General features: G+C 41.4%; 1 protein-coding gene across 1 annotated transcript in view; it reads left to right on the top strand.

The window, feature by feature from the left end:
• The window catches only part of LOC117456200 (SH2 domain-containing protein 3C-like), a 36803-nt gene that overhangs the window by 2297 nt on the left and 10223 nt on the right, over nucleotides 1–24283 (top strand). Inside the window, exon 2 of the mRNA XM_034095985.2 lies at nucleotides 23081–23209. Within this exon, the coding sequence (XP_033951876.1) occupies nucleotides 23081–23209 (129 nt within the window). The remainder of the gene's footprint in view (nucleotides 1–23080; nucleotides 23210–24283) is intronic.

The following is a 24283-nucleotide window of genomic DNA, read 5'->3' as shown; positions in this document are numbered from 1 at the left end:
CTGGAGCTTCTGATTGAGTCTTCTTTCATTGAAACACAAAAAAACGTACTCACTGTTGACGTGAAAAACTGTGAGCACTCGGGGGATGTTGATCATGTTTACCCCTAGAAAAACAACCAAAGATCCCACCGCTAATGACTGCAGACTGTCCTCTTCACGCTGGCCGTTTCTTCACTGCTCATTAGTGGTCAGAAACCAAAGCTTCCACTACAGAATATTTTAACCACTATACTTTTTTAACTCAAAATAAACATAGTTGTGATGTTGACACTTCAAAGTAAAGTTTTCAAGCCTTAATTGCTGCCAAAAAGGGTCAAATACCACAACACAAAAATAACTTTAAATTAACATATGAATAGATAAAAACTATGCACTGCAGCACAAGTGACATAAAGAGAAAATACAGCAACAGTGGACAGCTCATCAGTGGTATCATTGGAGAGAGATTACACTTGATCCCTTGGTCTAGACTGCAGCATCCTAACTATGGACACACACTCACACACACACACACACACACACACACACACACACACACACACACACACACACACACACACACACACACACACACACACACACACACACACACACACACACACACACTCATGAAGCTTAGCCATTGTGTCTTCATTACACCCAGTGCTTCCATTGAATCGTTGTAACTGGGACAATGTAACTGTCCGCTGCACTCCCGCAGTGTTAAACCCCCCAGAAAATGACACACACACACACACACACACACACACACACACACACACACACACACACACACACACACACACACACACACACACACACACACACACACACACACATACACAAATACATTAACAGATGCATGGATAAACAAATATACTGCCCCCTCTGCTTCAATTATTTTTTAACTTAACCCTTTTATTTTGTGCAAGCCAATCGGTCCTCTCTCTCTCTCTCTCTCTCTCTCTCTCTCTCTCTCTCTCTCTCTCTCTCTCTCTCTCTCTCTCTCTCTCTCTCTCTCTCTCTCTCGCTCTCGCTCTCTCTCTCTGCCCCTCGACTCCGTAGCCTCATTCCCTGCTGACCTGACCAGCATGTGGCATCCGTCATGCCAGCCAGCAGCCGTCCCCTCTGTCCTCTAGCGTTCCAGCAGCCCGTCTGAATCTGGAGCGCTGCTTTCGACCTCCAACCCCTCAACATGGCACCTCTCATGACATACAGTCCCATGCATTGTTAACCACGTTCCTGTTTGTGCAAAGACAATCAGCAATCCAGCGCCCCATAGTGTTAATTCTTTATACTTTAGAGTATTATAAGGCTATAATATGAGAATACAGTATCGCTAAGTGAGTTTTTTACACATATTTTGAAAGTAAATGTGACTTTAACGTTGTCCCTGTGTGTGCACCAAACGTTGTTGTGTTGCCTGCAGCAAGGACATCCAGCTCACCTTTAGTTTACAGTAAAAAAGAGACTCTTATGACCAACACATCTCAGAGGATCTTGTGGTTATAGAATGTTAAGAGACAAATGGGGAGTGAATGCAAATGAGCTTCTTATTATGCAGATGAATAATGCATCTAAATAAGAAAAAGCAGTGTTTTGGTGAGGCAAGCCATACTCAAACAATCTGATTTCACCTAGGTGGATACAAATAAAACGACTAAAATATGAACTTGAAATAATACAGCAGTAGTGATACAACGGAGTTGGATTATCACAGAAATCCATTTATTACATGCAGGAGCACCTTCTCATGGAATCCTGCACGGAATAGATCATACATATTAAACTGTCCGGCTTTATTGCATGGGTGTCCCTCCGGTTTGTCTGCTTCATTCCCAGCAGAAGGTCACAGTCTAATAACAGAAATGGAACTTGTACCTATAGTTGTAGCTCCTTTCTATACCTTCTCCTCTAGATAATATAAGTGCTGACAGTTCACAGTCTATACTTGTGTTTTACACTACCAATAAAAACAGTTTAATCTATCTTCGCCTCCTGTAACTTAGTTGGATGATCAGTTTTGAGTTGAATAAGAGAGCTTGCTTGGTTTTGGTCACCGCAGGTTAAACCAGCTTGTCGTTCAGATTCCCGGGGGGCTCAGTGGTTTTGTATTAGCGTTACCCATCATCCCATTCTCTGTCTGGTCGTGTGTGTGTGTGTGTGTGTGTGTGTGTGTGTGTGTGTGTGTGTTGTGTGTGTGTGTGTGTGTGTGTGTGTGTGTGTGTGTGTGTGTGTGTGTGTGTGTGTGTGTGTGTGTGTGTGTGTGTGTGTGTGTGTGTGTGTGTGTGTGTGTGTGTGTGTGTGTGTGTGTGTGTGTGTGTGAGTGAGCCCAAGCCAATTGGTATGTTTTAGTATTGAAGTATTCACCATGTAATCCCCTCTTCTCCGCTCCTCCTCCTATCTCTCTCTCATTCCCTCTCGCCCTCCTCCCCAAAGCTTTTCACCACAAATCCTCTTTTGGCGTGCTTGCCTGTCACACCCTCAGGCTCATAGTGTGAAGGGCAGCTGTGTGTGTGTGTGTGTGTGTGTGTGTGTGTGTGTGTGTGTGTGTGTGTGTGTGTGTGTGTGTGTGTGTGTGTGTGTGTGTGTGTGTGTGTGTGTGTGTGTGTGTGTGTGTGTGTGTGTGTGTGTGTGTGTGTGTACGTGTGCTTAAATGGCCTTCTTCCAGAGTCCAATATCCTCATTCGAGCACTGTGATGTTTTTGGCAGTAATTAGCCTGTGTGTGTGTGTGTGTGTGTGTGTATGTGTGTGTGTGTGTGTGTGTGTGTGTGTGGTGTGTGTGTGTGTGTGTGTGTGTGTGTGTGTGTGTGTGTGTGTGTGTGTGTGTGTGTGTGTGTGTGTGTGTGTATGTGTTTTTCATTTGTGTGTGTTTGAATCTCCAGACCATTCTGTGAAATTGTTCTTCATTCACATTTCTGGGTTCTTAGCGCTTATTTGGTTTGTTTGTTGAATCGGCTCAAGAGAAGGATTAGTTTGGACCCGCGTAATTGATCAACAATTCCTTGGATACACTACTTTAAACATGTGTGTGTTTGTATCACAAGGACAACATCGTTTCTTCCCTCAAATATATACACACACATTTTATTTGAGCGCTTTCTAATCTGCAACCTTTGAGGTTAAAGCTTGTTTACTTGTGAGCGAAATAATGAGTTCATGTTCAAAAGAAACCAGCATATGTGCAAGCGTTTACAACCCCAACCAACAAAGTCAAGGTCTTTCTTGATGCCTTTTTGTAGCGTTATAAAAACGTTCTGCTACTCCCATCTTTGCTTCTGTGATTGTTTCGTGAAAGTAGGTGCAGTCAAAGACACTTAAGGGATTTACCATTTACAGAAAACTGTTAAACCGTTAGATTTTGAAGAAAAGGCTCTTGTCTTTGAAGTATCTTAAAGGATAAGAAGATGTCACTTAAAACCTGCAGAAACTAACCTATAGTGATTTCTGGCTGTGACTCAAAAACATCAGCAGCTGCTTTACAGTAAAAGCCGAACAGAAGGCTTATACTGTCTTCGCTTGAAGGCTCTTACTTTAAGGCAGGAAGTGTTCAATATGCTTACTAAAGGGTCCACTTCTATCTTATTCTTTAGCTTTGCTTTGTCTCTCTGATACATCATGCTCAGGCTCTCGTTTAATCTTCGTCTTAGCCTGGAAGGTCAGAGGAGTACATGGAGTACTAGGAGTTTCAATGCCATTTCCACTGCAGGTCACTAATAGGAAGCTTACTCTAAAGGTAGAAAGAGTTCAGTGATTCCTTCAAAAGATGAAATGTGGATTAACAGATGTGTTGACACATCGTTCACTAAGCCTCTTATCAAATAATGTAAACTTGTTTGCAAGTACACAATAAAAGCTCAGTGCTAAATGAGATCAGCCGTCAGAACAAAGAGCAATAAGGTGAAGACATGAGTCCTAAATACTGTAATTTAAATTAAATGTGGCCAGGCTTTCTAGTAGGAATATGTCTTCAGGCAGTGTATGGTTGGGTGCATTATGTGCTTACCGTTTAAACAAGTGAAAATGCAAAAATGTTCTCTTCATATCGTGACTTTTAGCTGCAGGCCAGAATCCCAGAGGTTTCCAGCTCAGCGCTTAATGTAATCATCTGTTCTCTCTCTTGACATGATGGAAGAAAGCATTAAAGTAGAATAGCAAAAGCAAGGGAACGTATGGCGAGAGGTTAGAGATGGAAATGCCCCTCTGCGTTATAATGATCTTCTCCTCTCTTAACATTGAAAGTGAAGGGCTACATGTCATTACTTTGGTGAATATTTACATTTTGCGTCATCACCTTACATTGATTCTGCTTCTACAGGTATATGGACTCAAACATTTACATTCCTTACTGCGACCCTTTAATCATAATTACATTCGTCAATATTTCTGTGGATGCCTCTAATGTAAGAATGATTGTTCCTCCACTTGAAGGAAGGTATGAATGCAGCATCGTGTAGAGACGCTCCTTTAGATGAACAGAAAGGATCTATAGGCGATAACTGCAAACATGAAGGTTATTTGGCATTAAGCGTAGGTTGATGGCTTCTCCCGTGAGCATAGTTTATGTATTGAATCCATTTTGCTCCGATAGATCCAGAAATAATATTCTCCTTTCCGCTTTCCTTATCAGTCTCCCTTGCTTTTCACCCCGTCTTACTGCTACATCCATTCACACATCCTAATGAAGTCAAGTGTCTGTTAGTTTTGCAAGCAAACCTGCCACACAGTAGGGCTGTGCAATTAATCGTATTTTAATCTCGATTACGATTTTGGCTTGCAACGATTACGGATAGAACGTAATCGAAATAAAGCTAATATGATTTTTTTTAATTTTTTTTTATTGGTTTTTCAGTTGAATTATACTTAAAGTTCAGGGTAATCAACCGTTAAAAACATATTGTTCACATTTTTCAATAAATTGATGTTTTCAAAGTATATGGATATTCGTTTTTAATAATCGTGATATCACTTATTGACCAAAATAATCATGATTAAGTTTTTTGCCATAATCGCACAGCCCTACCACACAGGCCTGAACTGTGTGTGTGTGTGTATGTGTGTGCGTGTGCGCGCATGTCACACATTCCTGTGGATCCAGACTCAGACACGCCGCGCTCACATATGCTGGGAGCGTCGCAGCTGACGGGGAGTGTGGCATAGTGGAGGGATTTGGAGCAGGAGGTTGGCAATTGTTTGCTCTCCTCACATCTGACCTTACCTGACCTCGGAGAAAGCAGAGGCCATAGGATCAAAGACGGGCGCAGCTTTAAAGGCTCAGCTCTCCAAAATGAAACAATTAGCCGGGGAGTTGTGCTCTGGTGCTTTAAATGCCCATTGTTGGTGACAAAAAGTAGGGCCTTCTGGTTTGAAATGATACATAAAGGATGCATTGTGGAGATATAGCACCTGCTTAAACGCTATGATGATGGCGTAGTGTTGATTTCGTCACGTTACTTGAATAAAGGGAATTTAAAATGTTTCTACGTAGGCTAACCGTTCAATGAAGAGAGAGATTGTTATTCTTTAGGTTAACATTTCCCAACTTTCCAAGACGGTATGTCTCTCTATTCTACTATCTAATACATCCCACTGGGAGTAGTGTGTTTGAGTTACAGAAGGCCCTGGACCTCTGCGGAGTTTCTAATGCATCATTTTCCTTTAAGAAAAGACGAGGCTGTTAGAGCTCTCTGGGTGATTTGCAGAGGGCAGCTGAGAATGGCAGTAAAGCTCACACACACACCATCACTCATAAATGTGAACATGCCTACACATTAACGCATGGGTCTTCAGATTTGATGCATTGTTGAGGCCAAAAGGTGTCGAAGAATTCTCAATTGTATTTTTTTAAACAGTTTCATTGATTATCAAAAATACTCATTCTCTGTCAGTTTGTTCAGCACACTGCAGTAGAATTTTAAACACACCGTCTCACATGTAAAGATTTGGCAGATAGAGTTGTATATTGTTGAAGACACTGATAACATATATTAGTTATTAATGAAGCAGGTCAGGGTGTAAATGTGAACCAGATACTGATTTGAGATTAAACAGACTTAATTGACTGGAATCTGATAGCTTTGTTGGAAGTAATTCAATTCAAATGAGATTACACTTCTAAGACAGAATTCATGCAGCGTGGACGCACAGATCGTGTGCTAGATCACATATAACTCATGCATATGCATAATCAGGGTGTGAGAGAGGGATAGGAGACTGTGGATATTAGTTATTCTGTGTCCTGTATGTAAGAAATGAGGAATAAAAGTTCCCAGATATAACAGAGTAAAGGACAAGGCACCGGCAAATAACATCTTCCAACAAGGCAATTCTTCTGGGATTCTGGCATTATCACAAATGGTGAAATAGAATTCTGTATGTGCTGTCTCGACCTAAGTCTATCTATAGTTCTGTATTGAATTGTTCATATAAACTCCCAACTACACCATGTTTAAGTGGGATTCAGGGCTGGCATGCATCTTATGCTAACACGTTAAGTCTTGGAAGAACTCCTCGAACAGCTATTCTGGCGATTACAAGCCTGCGAGTGACATCATGCACTAAAAAAGGGGTGTTTGCAGGGTGGGGAGCGGGAGGTGTGGGTGGCAAGAGGGGGGAGGGGAGTGTAGGGAGGAAAGGCAGAGAGAGAGGAGAGTGAACGCGCAGCACTTTGTAAGAAGCTATCACAGGCTAATTTCCCATGAGCTTCTCTTAGAGGAACGACGAGTGTGTCCCATAGGAGTGTTTACTATCACACCTACACACACACACACACACACACACACACACACACACACACTCACAAGTATTTTTCTGTTACTTAAAAGCAGCTGCAAGGGCAAGGCTGCTCTCAAAAGGTGTGCATCAATGAAAAGACGTGTATGTGTGAGAGAGAGTGTTTTTTTTTGTATTGCAAAGTCCCAGCTAGCAGTAAAAGCTCCATCGTAATCACCATGACAACAGCCCAGTAACAACATGGAGACAACACCCATCTCAACCCTCCCAACCCCCATCAGAGTGTGTGTGTGCATGCTTGATTACTTGCATATTTGATGGTGTGCATTTGAGTGAAATTCCTGTGTGTGTGTGTGTGTGTGTGTGTGTGTGTGTGTGTGTGTGTGTGTGTGCGCGTGCGCGTGCGCCAGAGAGCGTCCATTAGGGAGCATCCCAGCAGGTACTGTCTGTGCCTCTGAATGATGGACACGGCCCTAATAGCTCTGCCTGTATGCCTCTCCTCTGTGGGGAGTGGTCACATACGTGCACGCACGCACGCACACACACACACACACACACACACACACACACACACACACACACACACACACACACACAGACACACACTCTCTACAGCTGCCTGGGTATGAATGGAATTGATACCTCAGCGGCGCTCTCTCCCACTGTCTGCCTCGGCCAGCCAATTGTTAAGCTCGCCGCTCAACCTCCAGGAAGAGATGACATCATTGCCGGCCAATGGCATCGCAGCTCTAGGGCGTTCTTCTTTCTAACGGTCTGCATGATCAGGGCTGGCGGGGAAGGTAGTGTGTGTGTTTGGTAATAGGGAGGTAAAAGTGATTGATATGCAGCAGAGTTCTACATATGGGATCTAACTTGTCCTCCATTTGTTTCTCATTATATATCCATCTCAAACCCCGCCCTTATCTTTCTCCTTCCATTTCCTTCCTTGTTTACCTTTTTATGTTTGCCCTCAGTCCAATCATCATCACTTCCTGTGCATGTGGTTTGTTTGTGGGTCAAGTTCCAAGGCCAGTCGATAGGTCATTGTTTGTGCTGTGACTCTGCAGAATTGGTGTGTGTGTGTGTGTGTGTGTGTGTGTGTGTGTGTGTGTGTGGTGTGTGTGTGTGTGTGTGTGTGTGTGTGTGTGTGTGTGTGTGTGTGTGTGTGTGTGTGTGTGTGTGTGTGTGTGTGTGTGTGTGTGTGTGTGTGTGTGTGTGTGTGTGTGTGTGTGTGTGTGTGTGTGTGTGTGTGTGTACTGACACAGCAAGGGGTCAGATGACACCGTGACTGAGGCGCAGATAGACTTGTTCATGATACGCTTCCCCACTGTGACCTTCCATATAATGTAAGCGCTTGAATCATGGGTTTCCAGACATGCGCTATATGTTGTATTTATATTTAACGGACAGATATTAGGACGTTTTGGGCTTTTTTCTAACGCACAGTAAATGCAGAGCGAGTCTTGTTTTGGTCTCTGTTTTCATCCGTTTGTGTTTAAAGTCGAGGCTAATCCATTTAATGTGTGTATGATAATAAAAACATCAAAAGCTGTGGCTGTGTTTGTCTGAAAGTGACAGTGTTGGCTGTGTTTCAGGAAGCAAAGCTGATTAATCCTCTGCTGTCACTCATTGATTAATTCATTAGATGCTGTGTCAGCATATGTGTGTGTATCTATGGTAACAAGGCTGTAGCTTGTGCCAAAGAGCGATAGAAGCACTACAAAAGTATATAATGCATACTTTTAATAAGTTTAAAAGCCATACATTTTATGTTTTGTTAATTTAAGATAGCCACACTCTGCACTTTTAGTTAGTTATTATCAAAACAGTGAACCCCCTACATGTTCCACTAAAAAGAGGGCATTCAATTCCCCTTTGTTAAAGCATTTGCTACCATTTTCAGTTGTTCCAATCAAGGCCCTCTTCATCCTCTTCACCAACCCCCTCCTCTCATTTAGCCTCTCTGCTGACTATCCTTCATCTGCTGCTTCCTTCTTTTTGCCCCTTTCCTGTTTAAATGCAATGGAGAAATGCATTGTGGGTCTGTGGTTTTTTCCCTTTCACACCTGTCACTGTCAAGATAGATGGTACTAGTATGGATGGTAATGTAACTGGCTTGCGGTTAAATGGCAAGTATGGAATAATGTGTGTGTGTGTGTGTGTCAGCCGTGTACATCTGATTGGTTGCTTGCCATATATGTTTCAGTCATGCACACGTGTCTGCACCTAGACATTTGTGTGTGTGTGTGTGTGTGTGTGTGTGTGTGTGTGTGTGTGTGTGTGTGTGTGTGTGTGTGTGTGTGTGTGTGTGTGTGTGTGTGTGTGTGTGTGTGTGTGTGTGTGTGTGTGTGTGTGTGTGTGTGTGTGTGTGTGTGTGTGTGTGTGTGTGTGTGTGTGTGTGTGTGTGTGTTACTAGAGTATGGTTGGTATTGATGAATCCTTAGACCTTCCATCCATCAGTGTGCTGACCTTTTGTCCCAAAAAGCCTGAAATTAGCCAATGGTCAGCACCAGAGCAGAGAGGATGACAGCGAGTGGCAGAGGCCTTAGGGGTAATTGTGTGTGTGAGTGGTTTGTATTGTGTCTTAAAAGGAACATTGAGACCAAGCTGCGCAAAAGTGTTTGTCACTGTGACTGGATGCTGATTTAACGTATACTATATTTAGAATAATTGTCACAATGAGGTCTGTTTTTTTTTTAAATAATACCTTTCCAGTTCACTGACATTCAGGATTGTCCATACAATCTGCCCCACCAATCACAAGCTCTCCCTCGAGATGCCAAAATTAAAGGTTAGACCCGTATTTTCAGCCGAGTGAATTGCTAGAGTATCTTCCAGCTGATCCCGGTTGTCATAGACACTAACTGCCCTGGTTTTAATTAAAAAGAAAAAGAAAATGTTATAAACTGAGAGTGAAATAGTGTTCAAATCAAATTTAATAAAACGGACAAGTCAAATCAAGCAATCTGATTGGTTCTTAGCCGTGATATACTGAGCGTATACCACGGGTAGAATTGTAAGTTACTTTTCACAACAAGTCAGTATCCCTCCGCGTCTGAGAAAAACAGTATACCGTTAGGCTGAAAAGCAAACTGCCTGCAGTTTGCTTTTCATACTGGAACAAGAAAGCAGCGGAGAAGTAACGGGGCAGAAACCCTCCTTTTTACGCAGCGGTCCAGACATACACATCAAACGGCAAAACATATTCAGTGTGCAGTTCCTTTGGCATAAGGGCAGGGATATCTAGATACTTTCCAAGGTCTGACATCATGAATTGAGCTACTTTTAAAGCAAGCAACGATGTTTTCAAATCTGTAATCAAAGAGGTCCGCAAAAATACTATCGGCCAATCAGATTGCTTGATTTGACTTGTCAGTTTTATAAATATATTTACAATTCTTCTGTTACGAAACAAACTTACAAAGCATAAAATGGAAACATTTAAGATTAACTTCGACCTCCGGGGGGTCTTACTATGGAGGAGTGGATTGAGGAGTGCCTATCTCCAGAAAAAAAAAGCACCTAAACGACGACATGCAGAGCTACGTGAAGAGCAGGTAGACCAACTGGAAAAGTACCACCATTCAAAAGCTTTCTGATGCGGGTCTTGAAACAAAGCAGAGAAAGTATGACCGTTAGTGGCCACAGGTGCGAAAGCTCTCTCCAGAGCAAATCTCGGGGACCGGAGAAAGTGGAGCAATATTCTCACCACGCCAAGCAACAGCCTAGAACAACCTCAACAAGTAACCACGTAAGCCATGCTACTGATGCTGGACAGGTTTTCAGTGGGTGCAACATACAAATGAATGTAAATAAATAGCCAAATAATGAATCAACGCTCTCTGTCTAATATGTTCGCTAGCTGTTAGTATTGTTGCATAGCAACCACCTCGCACTATGTTTCGCGCAGAAGGCAACGGAGGGACTATTTTATTTGGAACATCATTATTTACTAATAAAAACTATTTAAATTAGAGTGTGTATTTTTTTTTCATATTGCCACACTTGGTAACCGTTTTATAAAAGCAATAGCTCACTTCAGGCCGTGATATATGCTCATTATATCACAGCTAAGGGGGTTGTCGACCCTCCGCTTCGCGTCGGGACGAACCACGCCCCTTAGCTGTGATATAATGAGCATATACCACGGCCTGTCGTGAGCTATTGCTTAAGTAGACCAATCAGAATGTATGTGCTCTCATTAAGGCAGATATGAGCGTTTTTTAAATGAGTAATCCAAATATGAGGTTACAACATATAACTTGTACACTTTACCTAAAACAAGCTTATTTAGTAGGAATGTGCATTGAAATGTATACATATTCCCTTATTGGGTTTTCAAAGGATCAAACAGTATAGAATAGTACAGAATAAAACGGGTATAGAAGTGCGTAAAATCTAATCATCTTTAAACTAAACAATATTGACATAACGTAAATGACTCGTTGATTTAAAGCTTTGAATTATTTTTTCATTATTTCATATACTTCTCTCTCCTCTGCCTTCTCATGCACTTCTCCTTCTCTCTCTGTCTCTGTTTCACTGATGGATCAAGGTGATGCTCCTGCTGCTGCACATTCACAAACACACAAACAACTACACACCCACGCCGGCAGGGTGCATCGGGGAGGGGAAAGTGCACAGGAGAGGGGAGTGATATGATATGTGGTTGAGAGGTGACAGGTTTGGAGCAGGAGGGATGGAGCGATGAACTCACAGCGGAGAGACTGAGATGATTAACTTCCAAGAGAGGAGAGTTGGAGGAACAGAAAGACACAATGTAATGGAGTGATTTGGGAGGATAATAAAGCACATATTAAGAAAGAGAGCAAGAAATGAGATGGACTGATCAGTTAGGGTGCTGGAATGAAAAAAGGAAGACAAGGGGAAACGTTCCCTTGTTCCAGGGGAGATGAGAGGGGGGAAAAAATAGTACAAGCAGCTTAGAAGTGGAGGAAAAAGTCTGCATGTTTGCCTGAAGCGTAGTGATGGAAAATAAAGCAGCGGAGTAAAGGAAAGCCATACGATGAGTCAAATGTGTGTGTACATTGGAGTGGTCTATAAATTGCACTGCGGGGAAGTGTGAGAGGCAAAGAAAAGCGGGCGGGAATGCAGAGATTGAACAGCAAAGCCTTCAATACTCTTCGATTACTCTGAGCTTCAGCCAGCAAAGATGGACATCTTGAAAGCAAAGGGTTTTCAAACAGCTTCTATATGATTATAAAACAGTGGCAGGGATTTATTTTACATCGTTGTTTAATGTAAAGTAGGATGCACACACATGTCCCTAACAAAATAATAAATCGACTATTTTAAAGAGGTTTTTTTAAGTTAAGCCACCGCTTTTTTTTGAAGGTTTTATCTTGCTTTTATTTTGTTAATGTGTTATTGTGTAAAGGTATTTGTTTATCAGTTTATGACATTTCCAAAGCACAATGCACAACATTACTCCACAGCGATGCTGAAAAAGCCAAGAGTACATATTTATTGCCAATTCTTTTTAATTCTTTGTCTACGTTCCTGTGGTGAGTGATGCTTAAGTGAACAAAACAACTGGAAACATGACTACTAAACATTGTCTTAAATCCTTTCAGCCCTGTTGGCAGAACCCCAGCTCGCCACACACTGTAATGTGTGTGAATTTAAAGCATGAGTCATTGTAAGAAAATAGCAAAAAGCTGTGTGATGGAGTGGGCTGCTGAGGTAATTGTTTACTCGGTACAACCACAACAATAGTTGTCCAAACGGATTCTAATTAATTTGGATAGAGATTAATTTTTGGGCAGCAGATTCTTGGCAGTAAAGTTGATTTTAAGTCGTTTTATCTTCATTCACTGTTTTATCTATCTGCAATGTTTTTTGAAAGAAAGCTGAATTATTTGTATAATCGTGTGGTCTTCAATCAGGGTCACAGCTGGGCCAATCAAAACTGATGACTAGGATAATAACACACAACCATAAGAAAATATCATACACACACACGCACACATATGATCATACACACACAATGGGATACCATGATAACTGCTCCCAACCAGCCACATGTTTTCCTCTTCAGTACACACCGCTGCACATGACAGAGCAAGGCACACATGGGGCACATTAACCTCTCCCTGTCACACACACACACACACACACACACACACACACACACACACACACACACACACACACACACACACACACACACACACACCAACCATACATTTATCCTCAGGGAAACACCAGCTGGGGCATGCAGAGTATGGAGTTACCATGGCAACAACATCTATAGGTGTGGCATTGCTGAGTCAACAGTAAAGGATGAGTATCCGTGCTTGTGTGTGGCATCTGGTGTTTATTTGTAGTTAATGTTTATTTTTGCTTTAATTGGCATATATCCTTCCCCTTATTACTGCAACAGTCTTTGTATATTGCAACCTGACAGCAGTGAAGCACTTTGTTACGATATCTCCCCCTGCAGCAAGCACCTTTCTGTGCGGTAGATGTGCACATTGTAATCAAATAAAACGATTGTTTTTCCAGTGTTACTTAAAGCCTTTGGCTGTTGACTTATAGCTTATTAGCATTGTATTGCTGCTTGCAGTTTATGTCCATATTTGCTCATTCATAAAAAAAAAAGCTGAACAACGAAATATTTATATATATAGCTGAAAACTGATTTTCCTCAGCTTATAATCAAGTGGAACATTGTGGAGATTCATGATTTCACAGGATAGACATACAAATCTGAATATAGACTCCTGAAAATTAATAAAGACAATTATAAAAAGAGGCATGTCAACATTTGATTGTTATTTCAGCCTTAATCTCTACTGTCCTTCATCTTCTGCCACAGTCAGGCACTTAAAATGCAGTCATTAGGCTTTCTTTCTTAATCATGGAGTTTCCATTTCAGTAGCTTTTTCTCAACAATCAGTGCAAATTTGAGATGCAAATAAAGCCTGTAAAAAAACATGGCTCAAGTATGCATGACTGAAAAAGCAGCATCAAAGTAAAAGCATCAATGAAACACTCGCAAACTGTCACCATGAATTCTGATTGGTGCTCAGAATTATTGAACATCCATTTTATTTTATAGCTGAGTCCATTTCAAACCATTGAGGAAAGAGAAACAATAAGACCAGAAACTTCTCATGTGAAATTGACCAAAACTATTCAAACTTGAGTACATTTTGCTGAATTAGTCCTTCAAACTAACCAGCTAACTTAAGAACCCTCGTCATGTACACTCTGCTCTCTAGTCATTGGACGAGCCTATGTGTTACACTGTGTATCCAATGACACGCAATGCTATGTGGCTACATTGCTGTGTCATTAGCAGAAGTATTAAACTAATTGCAATTAAATTGGGTTCAAGCAACCCTTCTAATTTCATCCAGAGAAACATCTAATTGAATCTGTGTAATCTCTAATCAGTGACTGTATGGCACTCTGGGTAATCAACACTCAGATTTTCTCTGAAAAACACGTTATCGGTACCATTTCTATTTTGACCTGTGTGTACACCGGTGACTTGAAGTGCGAGTACATGTGCTGGAAAAAGGACATTTGTGTGGATGCTTTGGGGAAATGTTTAGATTTTCAAATGTGTGTGTGTGTGTGAAATGGTGTGTAGCCGATAGGCCTGTTTAGCAGAGAAATCTTGGGTCAGGAGGCGAGGGAGAGTCGAGCAGTTATATTCAACACTCAAACATCATTAAAATCTTCTGTGTGTGTGTGTACGTTTCCTCTCTGTTTTGCATTTCTGTGATATCTAGGCTGCTTTTTTCAGTTTTCCTTTTCATCGTCAAAGACAGAGCTGTCATGTGCAAACACTCCGTATACAAGTTTTTACCATAAATGAAAGAAAAAAAAATGACCGTATTGTGGATAGAAAGGAATATATTGCACAACACCGCACACACACTTGTGTCCCACTCTCAGTAATGGTCCTTCATCAAAGTGCTGATAGATGTTGCCCACCAGGTTGATGAGAGGGAGGGAGGGAGAGAAAAGTAGAGAGGAAACACTCCAGTGGGTCTTTGAGCCAGAAACAAAAAGCAGGAAACAGTGAATCACAGAGGAAGAGACATTAAAATATGAATGGTACTCACAGAGGGACACAGAGAGAGAAAGATGGGTTCTGTCCATAGCGAGGAAGGCAGATTCATCTATTAAAGGGCATTTTTCACAACTTTATTTTCATAGTTGTGGCCTAAATTCATATCGGGTTAACAATGTTTTCCCTTCTAACATTATTGATGATGTCTGGGCACAGTGGGCGAGCTGTGTTCAATAGATGAAGCATCATAAAGACATGTTTTATGTATATTCACACTTCAAAAATATTGCTTCAACAAGGGAAGGGAGCTGTAGGGTTGTTACCCAAAATGACCTGATGTGCTGAGATGTACCGCAAGCTGTGGCTCATACGGGGGTTCGGTGCAAAGGATGATTCTAACCGACATTTTTAGTGCATCCGCTTTAGTTTTGACTTCAACAGAAGAGTGTTATTTCACACTGGAGTTGCGAGTGTCATATCCCCGTCACTTTTCAAACAGTCTTCTTACTATAATTTAAAACAAGGATGAACAAGATGTTGTTATGCTTATCAAGGTCACTTCCAATCGTCAGTGCAATTAAGCTCTATGAGCAGAGGAGAGTTAAGGACTTTGTTTTCCCCGGGGTTGTGTCTCTCAGGATTAAAAGAGGGGAGCTGTCCTTTCTTCTGATTGGTTGAACTTGTACCTGCGGAGAACTATAGGTTCTTTGAAGGTCTGGAAAGGTACCCCAGACTCCTCTGCACTGTGTATTTTTATTTCACGACAACATTTCCCCAAAAGCCATTTTCTATTTGGACATAAATCAATGATTGGGCCGTAAAGGAAAATGCTTATTTGGGAGGAAAAGGGAACTCTTAATCATGAGCCACAGCTAAACCATCAACAATAATGTAGGAACACAATTAAGTGAATTGTCTCATATTTCAATGTTTGCTGTCACTTCATGTTTATAAAGTCTCTTGAATTGAAGTCAATGGAGAAAACTACGGTTGAGAAATATAGACTATGACCTCGGAGGACCTGGGGGAAAATGAGAAAAGAGAAATCCGTAATGTATAGCAGAAAGAGTTTTAACAAAGAGTGGCACTGTGCTTCCTGCAGCCTCAGTGGGACTGTAGCTGTACGTCGTATCCTGTCCACCAGCTGTCACTCAATGCAGGGGGTCTCATCTCTGACACCTCACTGACTGACAGCGCACACCAGTCCTCTATATGTGCGTGTGTGAATATACAGTATATAATTCTGTTGTGTATATATCAGCATCCCGCTCCCTCGAGGGGTAAGTGCCCCTGTGTGTGTGTGTGTGTGTGTGTGTGTGTGTGTGTGTGTGTGTGTGTGTGTGTGTGTGTGGTGTGTGTGTGTGTGTGTGTGTGTGTGTGTGTGTGTGTGTGTGTGTGTGTGTGTGTGTGTGTGTGTGTGTGTGTGTGTGTGTGTGTGTGTGTGTGTACGTGTGTGTACGTGTGTGTACGTGTGTGTACATCTGTAGAAGACACTCATTCCTAACGACAGTAGAAGGTCGCTGTTATCAGTCTCATATTCTCTCCCTGTCTCTCCACCAGTCGTCACTTTCTCTCTGTCTGAAGCTACTACTCTGATACTGTCTGATCATGTAAGACATCCGCACTGTTTTTCCGTCCCATGTGTTTAAAGTGAATACTGCAGTGAAACATAGTGGATATAATACTGCAACAATATAAAGAGCATTTTATCTAAGGATCTGCGACACCACTGTTCTTACTTACAACACTTTGAAGTGGTTTAAGCCCAACACATTCCTGATTTAATTTCTGTCCATTTCCTTACCCTGGAATCAGTGACATTTACTTTCATTCATTTTGTATACCTTTCATATGAGATAATGTGGTAATGTCAGTCTGCATCTGTTCCACAATCAAGCAGACTGCCTTTTTCACCTTAAAAGAGAAGGATTATTCTAAAAAGGGCTTTTACTTTTTACAATGATCTGAAGCACGAACACGTGGCATCTGGTAAACACTATGTCTGCTGATTACTATGCATTGCTTGGACGGTAATGAGCGAGCTAATCTGTTTGCGTGAGGGCTGTTATTATGCCCTTATTTTAGATACCACACTAGCTGTAGGTTCAGTGCTGCTGTTTTATGAATGTTGCAACGGACACATTTAAATGGGAGTTAAAGGATGTCCGTCTGTTGTTGTTATTATAATGCAATGAGCTCTGTCCTTTTCATAATCTGATATTTGTTTGTTCAAATCTTTTTCAGGGCATTTTAGAAAATCATATAGACAATTCTGTGAAAAGTGGAATTTAAATGATAAGTTAACTTAAATTATAGAGACTATAATTTTCTGTTAATTAATATTCATGATAGGTGTCGTATCTTCGGACGTGCTTGGCTTGTTCCTAGTCATGCTTTAGCTTTTGTCTTTCATTTACATTTACAACTCAAACAATGCAAATATCTTCACATCTGCGTACAACTATAGCACTACTATATGATTGACCTTTTAATGCACAGTGGTGCTTCTTCTTTGTCAACCATTTACAAGTCGACATCTAGCAATGCTACTAAAACTAGCCTCTAGTTACGACCATGGCGTTCTTCGTTGGTCGTGTGACACTTGCCTTGCAGGTCGAAGTGATCCAGGATGAGTCTCCCCTAAAGATATACCAGCTTGTATTGCCTCCAAATCATGTGAACATATTCCTTACAAAGCTTAAGGCCACTTAGTTGTGTGTATAGTGTTTTAGCTACATAGATGATGTTGATGATTTTAAAGTCAAACGTAGGTTTCTGTTTCTGCTAAGGTAGAAAAGCACTATCTAAGTTTAGTACATTTACCATAAGAGTATCTAACAAAAATCCCTGAGTATTCAGTCAAGGACATTTCTAAATATTTCTAGTAGGAAGTGTGCTTGTTAAACTGCAGAGGCTCGTACTCAGGTTGACGTCAGGCTGAACTCACTGTTCAAGCTTCAAAGCTTTCATTTTTGCATCATTGCAAAAGCAGTTTCATTAGCTTTGATTCAATGCCACTCTCACCTTGCTAAGGGAGAACTGCAGGGTAAATATAAAAAGTCTAATGTTACCAGCGCTCCCTCTAATGCTCATATCATTTTACATGCGTGTTAAAGACTAATATACCCGTGTGAACCATTGTAAATGTAACAGTGGAAATCAGGCTGGAGGGCACAGAGGGATTATAACAGCCTGGTGAGAGGTGATATTGGCCACGTACGTACACATTACCTACTATAACTGCCTGAATGTGGGGGTGTAATAGGAGATAGGAGGATTTGAGGGTCTCGATGCAATAATCCTGGTCTCCATCTCCCCAAAAGAGGGGTTACATAGGATTGAAGGGGGCGAGAGGAGGAGAAAGAGAAAGCAGATCAAGGGATTGAATGGCTCTTTGAGAATTAGACCTCTGGCCTTGTGTGTGTGTGTGTGTGTGTGTGTGTGTGTGTGTGTGTGTGTGTGTGTGTGTGTGTGTGTGTGTGTGTGTGTGTGTGTGTGTGTGTGTGTGTGTGTGTGTGTGTGTGTGTGTGTGTGTGTGTGTGTGTGTGTGTGTGTGTGTGTGTGTGTGTGTGTGTGTGTGTGTGTGCGACCAGGAGTTGCTTCCCACCAAATCCCAGCAGCCCGCTTCCTCCCCACCACTGTCACTACCACTACTCGGGGCGTTACCATGACGACGGGGTTAAAGGCTAGCCCACGAGCTGGAAAAAGAAAGAAGATGCGTTTTGACATGAGCTGAGGTCTAAGTGATGCAGTCTGTTGAGAAGGCATTCCTCTCTTTTGTTGTTGCTGCTGTTTCTCCTGTTTTACTTGCATCCATGCTGATAAATGCCACTGACAATTTCCCTGCAGGTTTTCATACTTGTCAGCGATTATCTTCCATTTCATTTCTCATTCATGCCTTCCCACTCAGGGTTGTTTGTTTTTAGTCGCATCCTCTTAAATTGCTCGAGGTACTTGGCTTTGTGCTCCTTCCGCTAGAATTAGCAAAACAAACTAGTTCAACCGCAAACAACAACACGCTGACTTGTGCCAGATTTTACACCCCCCCCACTGCGTTGTGCATTGTAAATACCTGTGGCTGTATATTTTTGGACTTGACTTCGAACCAAACCACATGCAGTAATGAGGGGTTTTTAGATGAATATAGCAGTAAAGACTACTCTGATTGCTTCAAATATTGTTAAATAGCTGCATTTTATGACTATTTGCTACTAGACAAAGTAATAAACCTAAAATAACCCATTTATCGTAGAACAGGCAGCTGAACCAAACCAAGCACCGCAGTAACACACACACAGAAAAAGGCGTGTGTGCTTAATATATGTATAAATATGTGCATACATTTAAAATTCCTCCCCATTATCATCCCTTTCATTTATTTCCCCTTTTTTAGGTGGTCCATTTTTTCTCTTACTGATGTTGAGTGATAGCAGTGTCAATGTACACTCGTGGAGGGTGGGGTGATCTCATCAGACAGCGCGGAAAAGTGCATGTTGGTGTAAATTAGGTGATGGATTACTGGAGTTATCTATAACTCATATGCACACACACCCCTAACCTCTATAGCCTGTTCTCCAACTCACCCCCATCCATTCGAACTCTGCAGTACACCCCCTCATTTTAATGAATGTATATGAACACGGCTCTTATCTCTGGTAACCTGGTGTTGTTTTTTTCAAATTTAATAGTGGTACCCATGTAGAACAGACACATGTGCTGCAGTGTGCACACACGCCTACATGAATGAATGGCCACACACATCACCCATGTGCACACACACACACACACACACACACACACACACACACACACACACACACACACACACACACACACACACACCAATCACTTCTCCCCAGGGGACACAAAGTCCTGCATCAGCTGCTAAATTGCCTAAACTCTCATCTGCTAATGGGCTACCTGTCTTCCTGCGCCTCTCTGTCTGCGTTGATGACTTTGTGTTGTCTGTCTGTCCGCCGCTGAGCCTTCCTGAATGTCTGATGTCTTGTTCCATCTTTGTGTCTCCGACCTGTCTTCTTATTTGCATCTTCTGTCTTTCTGTCTGTCTCTTAATACGTCAGTCTCTCTGTTTCGATCTGTCATTATCTGCTAGTCTGTATGGCTCCCTATACCCTCGATACACACATCAAATAAACTATAATCATGGGCTTGTGTGCTGCTAATAAACCAACATAAAATACACATCAAAGTAAATAATCTGATGCTCATGGGAAATAGTATACACATTAGCTGCATTAGCAATACTAGAAATAGTATTGCCAGCAGCAGTAGAAAAAGAAATAGAAAATACGTAATACTTTCTAGAATCAATATTATACGCACTTCTAATAACTTGGACTCAAACTAATAATTGAATTGAATATGACATTTCAGCTGCGAGATTCACATACTGTATGTTGTGGTTATGCCGTCGTGAGTGTAGTAGTTGTTATGTGGCTAATAGTAGTTGTGTTTATAGCTAAATGTATATATTGTTTAACTGTGTGAATGAAACATGAAACCTTTTTTTTTTATTGTTCCATGCCTAGTAAGAGCAGTTGTGTTAGAAAGTAAAAGATACAATTATTTAAGTTTTTGCTAAACGTATTATTATTATTAGTACTAATGAAAAAAGCGGGCTGTTGACATTAATTGTAGTGGTAGTGTAAGTCCAAATACTTATTACTTGTACTAGTAGCAGTTGTGGCAGTATTATTTGATTTGATCAATAGGCAGTAAGAATTCATGTATTCATTAGTATAGCACACATTCAGTAGAGTTTCTGCTACCGTGTGACTGTATGAAAGATGGAAGAAACCTTTTTGAACCCACAGGCAAACAAACAAATGTTACTATGGAAACCAAGGACTCAACGTTGTAGGGTGTAAGACTTGCATACAACCAGATTATTGTAAAAAGCTATAATACGTTTATCATACTGGTCTTTGTAGATAGCTCCCATTGTACTTTTCCCTTTGTGTGTTCTCCTTTTCTCACCAGTCAACATAGAGGATCCTTTATTCTCACCTTTTCTGTGCTCTCTTATATCTATATATATATTTAGATTATAGCCTCCTTGTGTGTGTTTGAATCGTAGCTTCAATTTCCATCATATGTTAGAAAGCACTTGATGTATTCTGGTGTATGATGCACGTAGAATAAAGGGGATGTTTTTTTGTGGCCTTGTCAAATTCCTTTCCCTCCACCGCTCCTTTATTGTCAATCCATTTTTCCTCCCTCTTTCAATGTGTCCCCCCTAATGTCAGCCTATTCCATGAACCGTATCATAAATAGAGCCCCGCTGACATTTCAATTTGCCCCATAACCCTTCATATATACACACACACACACACACACGTACAGACCAAGTTCACTGTTGAGCATCTGTACAGTCGCAAGCCTCTCGTGGGTTTACAGGGAGACGAGGAAAAGCAATAACTGCACACTTGACCCCTCTGCTCTTTGATTGGTCTTCTTCACACATGCACACACACATGCACACACACACACACCTCAAATCTAATCTGGGAGAGTGAGCCCCTTTGGCGATATTCCTCTATCTCCCCCTGAGGATTGGAGAAGAGAGGCAGAAGAGAAGGAAGTCAGTCATTTCATCTTGCCAGTGACCCGGACACGATAAGATCGATTGTTTGTCACTTGTAGTCTCCTCGTATCTCACACACACACACACACACACACACACACACACACACACACACACACACACACACACACACACACACACACACACACACACACACACACACACACACACACACACACACACACTCATGTGGGAAGGTGGAAACCCACTCTAAACAAACAGATCATCACAGTTTCCCATCCTCAGTCACTCTCATGAAATGTCTCTTTCTCCCTCTGTGTCACAATAAAAGTCTAACAACTTGCTAAAAACTTTATGATTGTGAGAGATGATGAACGGGGAGAGGAAGATGAATGGTGGGCAATAGGGAAAATAATGACAGAGAGAAAGATGAAGAAAATATTGAGTCTTAGCGAAAGAGGAAGAGCGTGACAGGCCAGCCTTAGCGACGGGGCTGTTTACTGTTTATTTTGGTCTCCAGTCTCATTCCTCCTCATATCGGCAGAGTCGAGATGATTTCCTTTTCGCTGTGCATTCCTTGTGTTTTGAGGTTATTTGTGTTCGAGTCTCTGTGTTCGCGTGTTTGACTCATTTAAGATCATCTATCTGAACTCAATCTTTCCACAATCATCCGTTGATATGGTGCAGTCACGATACATCAAGGTCCCACTGCGGGATTCCCTGTTTGTCTTCCATGCCTACTCACATGGAGTAGATCAGACACTTATTGTCAACAAATATTGTTATTTATTGTGCGTAGTTTGCTCTCAGTTTGATTCAAACAATCAAGGTGCCAATAATACTCAAGAAGCGTGTGTAGGTTTGTTAGCATTGTTATTGTAGAAAAACCTATTTGTATTTCATTAATATTCAGTAGAATCACCATTGTTACAATCCAGATTTTGCCTAAAGTGTTGTTCCTGAAGCTTTGAAATCTGACAATTTTGTGTGTGTGTGAGTGTGTATAAATGAGTTGTGGGTGTGGATTTGGCATTAATTTAAGCCGTCCAGAGTGACCACAATCAGCGGCTAAAACACACTTACAATAAGAGCATGATGATTTCTGCCTCTCAGTAATCAGGTCAGGGTCGATTGGATTGTGTGTGCGTGTGCGTGTGTGTGTGTGTGTGTGTGTGTGTGTGTGTGTGTGTGTGTGTGTGTGTGTGTGTGTGTGTGTGTGTGTGTGTGTGTGTGTGTGTGTGTGTGTGTGTGTGTGTGTGTGTGTGTGTGTGTGTGTGTGTGTGTGTGTGTGTGTGTGTGTGTGTGTGTGTGTGTGTGTGTGTGTGTGTGTGTGTGTGTGTGTGTGTGTGTGTGTGTGTGTGTGTGTGTGTGTGTGTAAGGCAGCACACAGTGTTGCTTCCCTGCAGTGTTGCCTTCTGTAACTCAGGTGTGTGTGTGCATGTGTGTAAAGGATGCTCTGCTGCAGCTAAAAACATACATGCATGTTACATATATTATCTTTGTTTGTGTTCTGAATTGAAGTTTGATTTATAACTTTCTTTTCTAGTGTAAATCATTAATCTTGTAGGGTATACACATATGTATGTATTAGAAGGAAAGTAGAGCCACATCTCTATGGGATGTGCCTGTACAAATAAAGTGATATATATATAGACTGATCTTATACGTGAATACTCTGTGAGGGCAACATGTGAGGAGTCCCTTGTGTAAACGCAGTCCCATTCATGTCTTGTTGTACTCCTGTGTTTGTTCCTTGCAGTTCTCCAAGGAGAAGTATCTCCTGGAGTCTCCTCCTGAGAAACTTCGTAAGGAGCTGGAGGAGGAGCTGAAACTGAGTGCTGCAGACATCAGGAGCCATGGCTGGTACCATGGACACATACCAAGAGAGGTAAACACACACCGAACTGTTGACTCTGTATACATGCTCAGCACAAAACACCAAATTAGTCATGATACCACTGGGAGTCCCGGGCGTATGTTTGAAAACAGATGGGTACACAATATACTACATCCAAAACAAGAGTCATTTCATTCCAAAATGGAGCAACTGTCACCAAACCCAATTTCCCCAAGGATAAATAAAGTGTCCATATAAGTACTACAACCAAATGTATACAGTACACACAAACACACACATACATTCAGGGAATCCTCTCCAGACATGTGTATTAGAGTTGAAATGACATGTCATTAATTGTTTCAATCATTTAATCACCTCAAAATTAATCTGAAATGTATCTTGGAAAAACTCCAATAATGCTTAGTTTTCAAATATCAAAATGTGATGCTTTTGTTTGCTCATATCATTCTAATTACATTTTGGGGTGTTTTCAGTGTTAATCTGACCAAACAAGACATTTGAACACCTGAACTGATCAATATTGTAACGTATTTTTTTTTATTACTATTTTCTTATAAAAATGACCAAGCTCAATTTATCACTAGCCAGTGATTCGTCTCTAAACCTTAAGTTTGCAAGATCCCGACCAAGATATGAATAAAAAGCTTCAAATGAAGCGATCTGTCACTGCCTCCTAACCCATGTGGCAGTGAAATAAATAATGGATAAGCACTTCCACAACACAAATTGCTGATGGGTTTTTTCAACCACATTTCATGTTATATTTCAAAAAGGCCAGAATAAATGATTTGAAAGTACGAACACAAAAGCGTTTCTTTATGGGTTTATGTTGTTGTCAGCAGTCAATAGTATTAGTTGAGCGATTACTCGGCCAAAGTCTCTGGCTTTGAAAGCACAGTTTAAATGCTTTACACACAGAATGACACTGATTACTGAATCCCATCATCTGTCACAGCTCAGTAGAAATTGCTTTAGCGCTCAGAAGGAGGGGAAACTCTGCCAAACAGACAGCTGTGTGTGTTGCTGATGTACGCAATTCCACAGCTGGTGACTGAGATGCGGATAAAGACACACAGCAGACGTGCACACACCCACACACAC

The sequence above is a fragment of the Pseudochaenichthys georgianus genome, chromosome 12 (genome assembly GCF_902827115.2).
Source record: "Pseudochaenichthys georgianus chromosome 12, fPseGeo1.2, whole genome shotgun sequence".
Lineage (NCBI taxonomy): Eukaryota > Metazoa > Chordata > Actinopteri > Perciformes > Channichthyidae > Pseudochaenichthys > Pseudochaenichthys georgianus.
The sequence above is the reverse complement of the archived record's forward strand: the minus strand, read 5'-3'. Positions and strand labels throughout refer to the sequence as shown.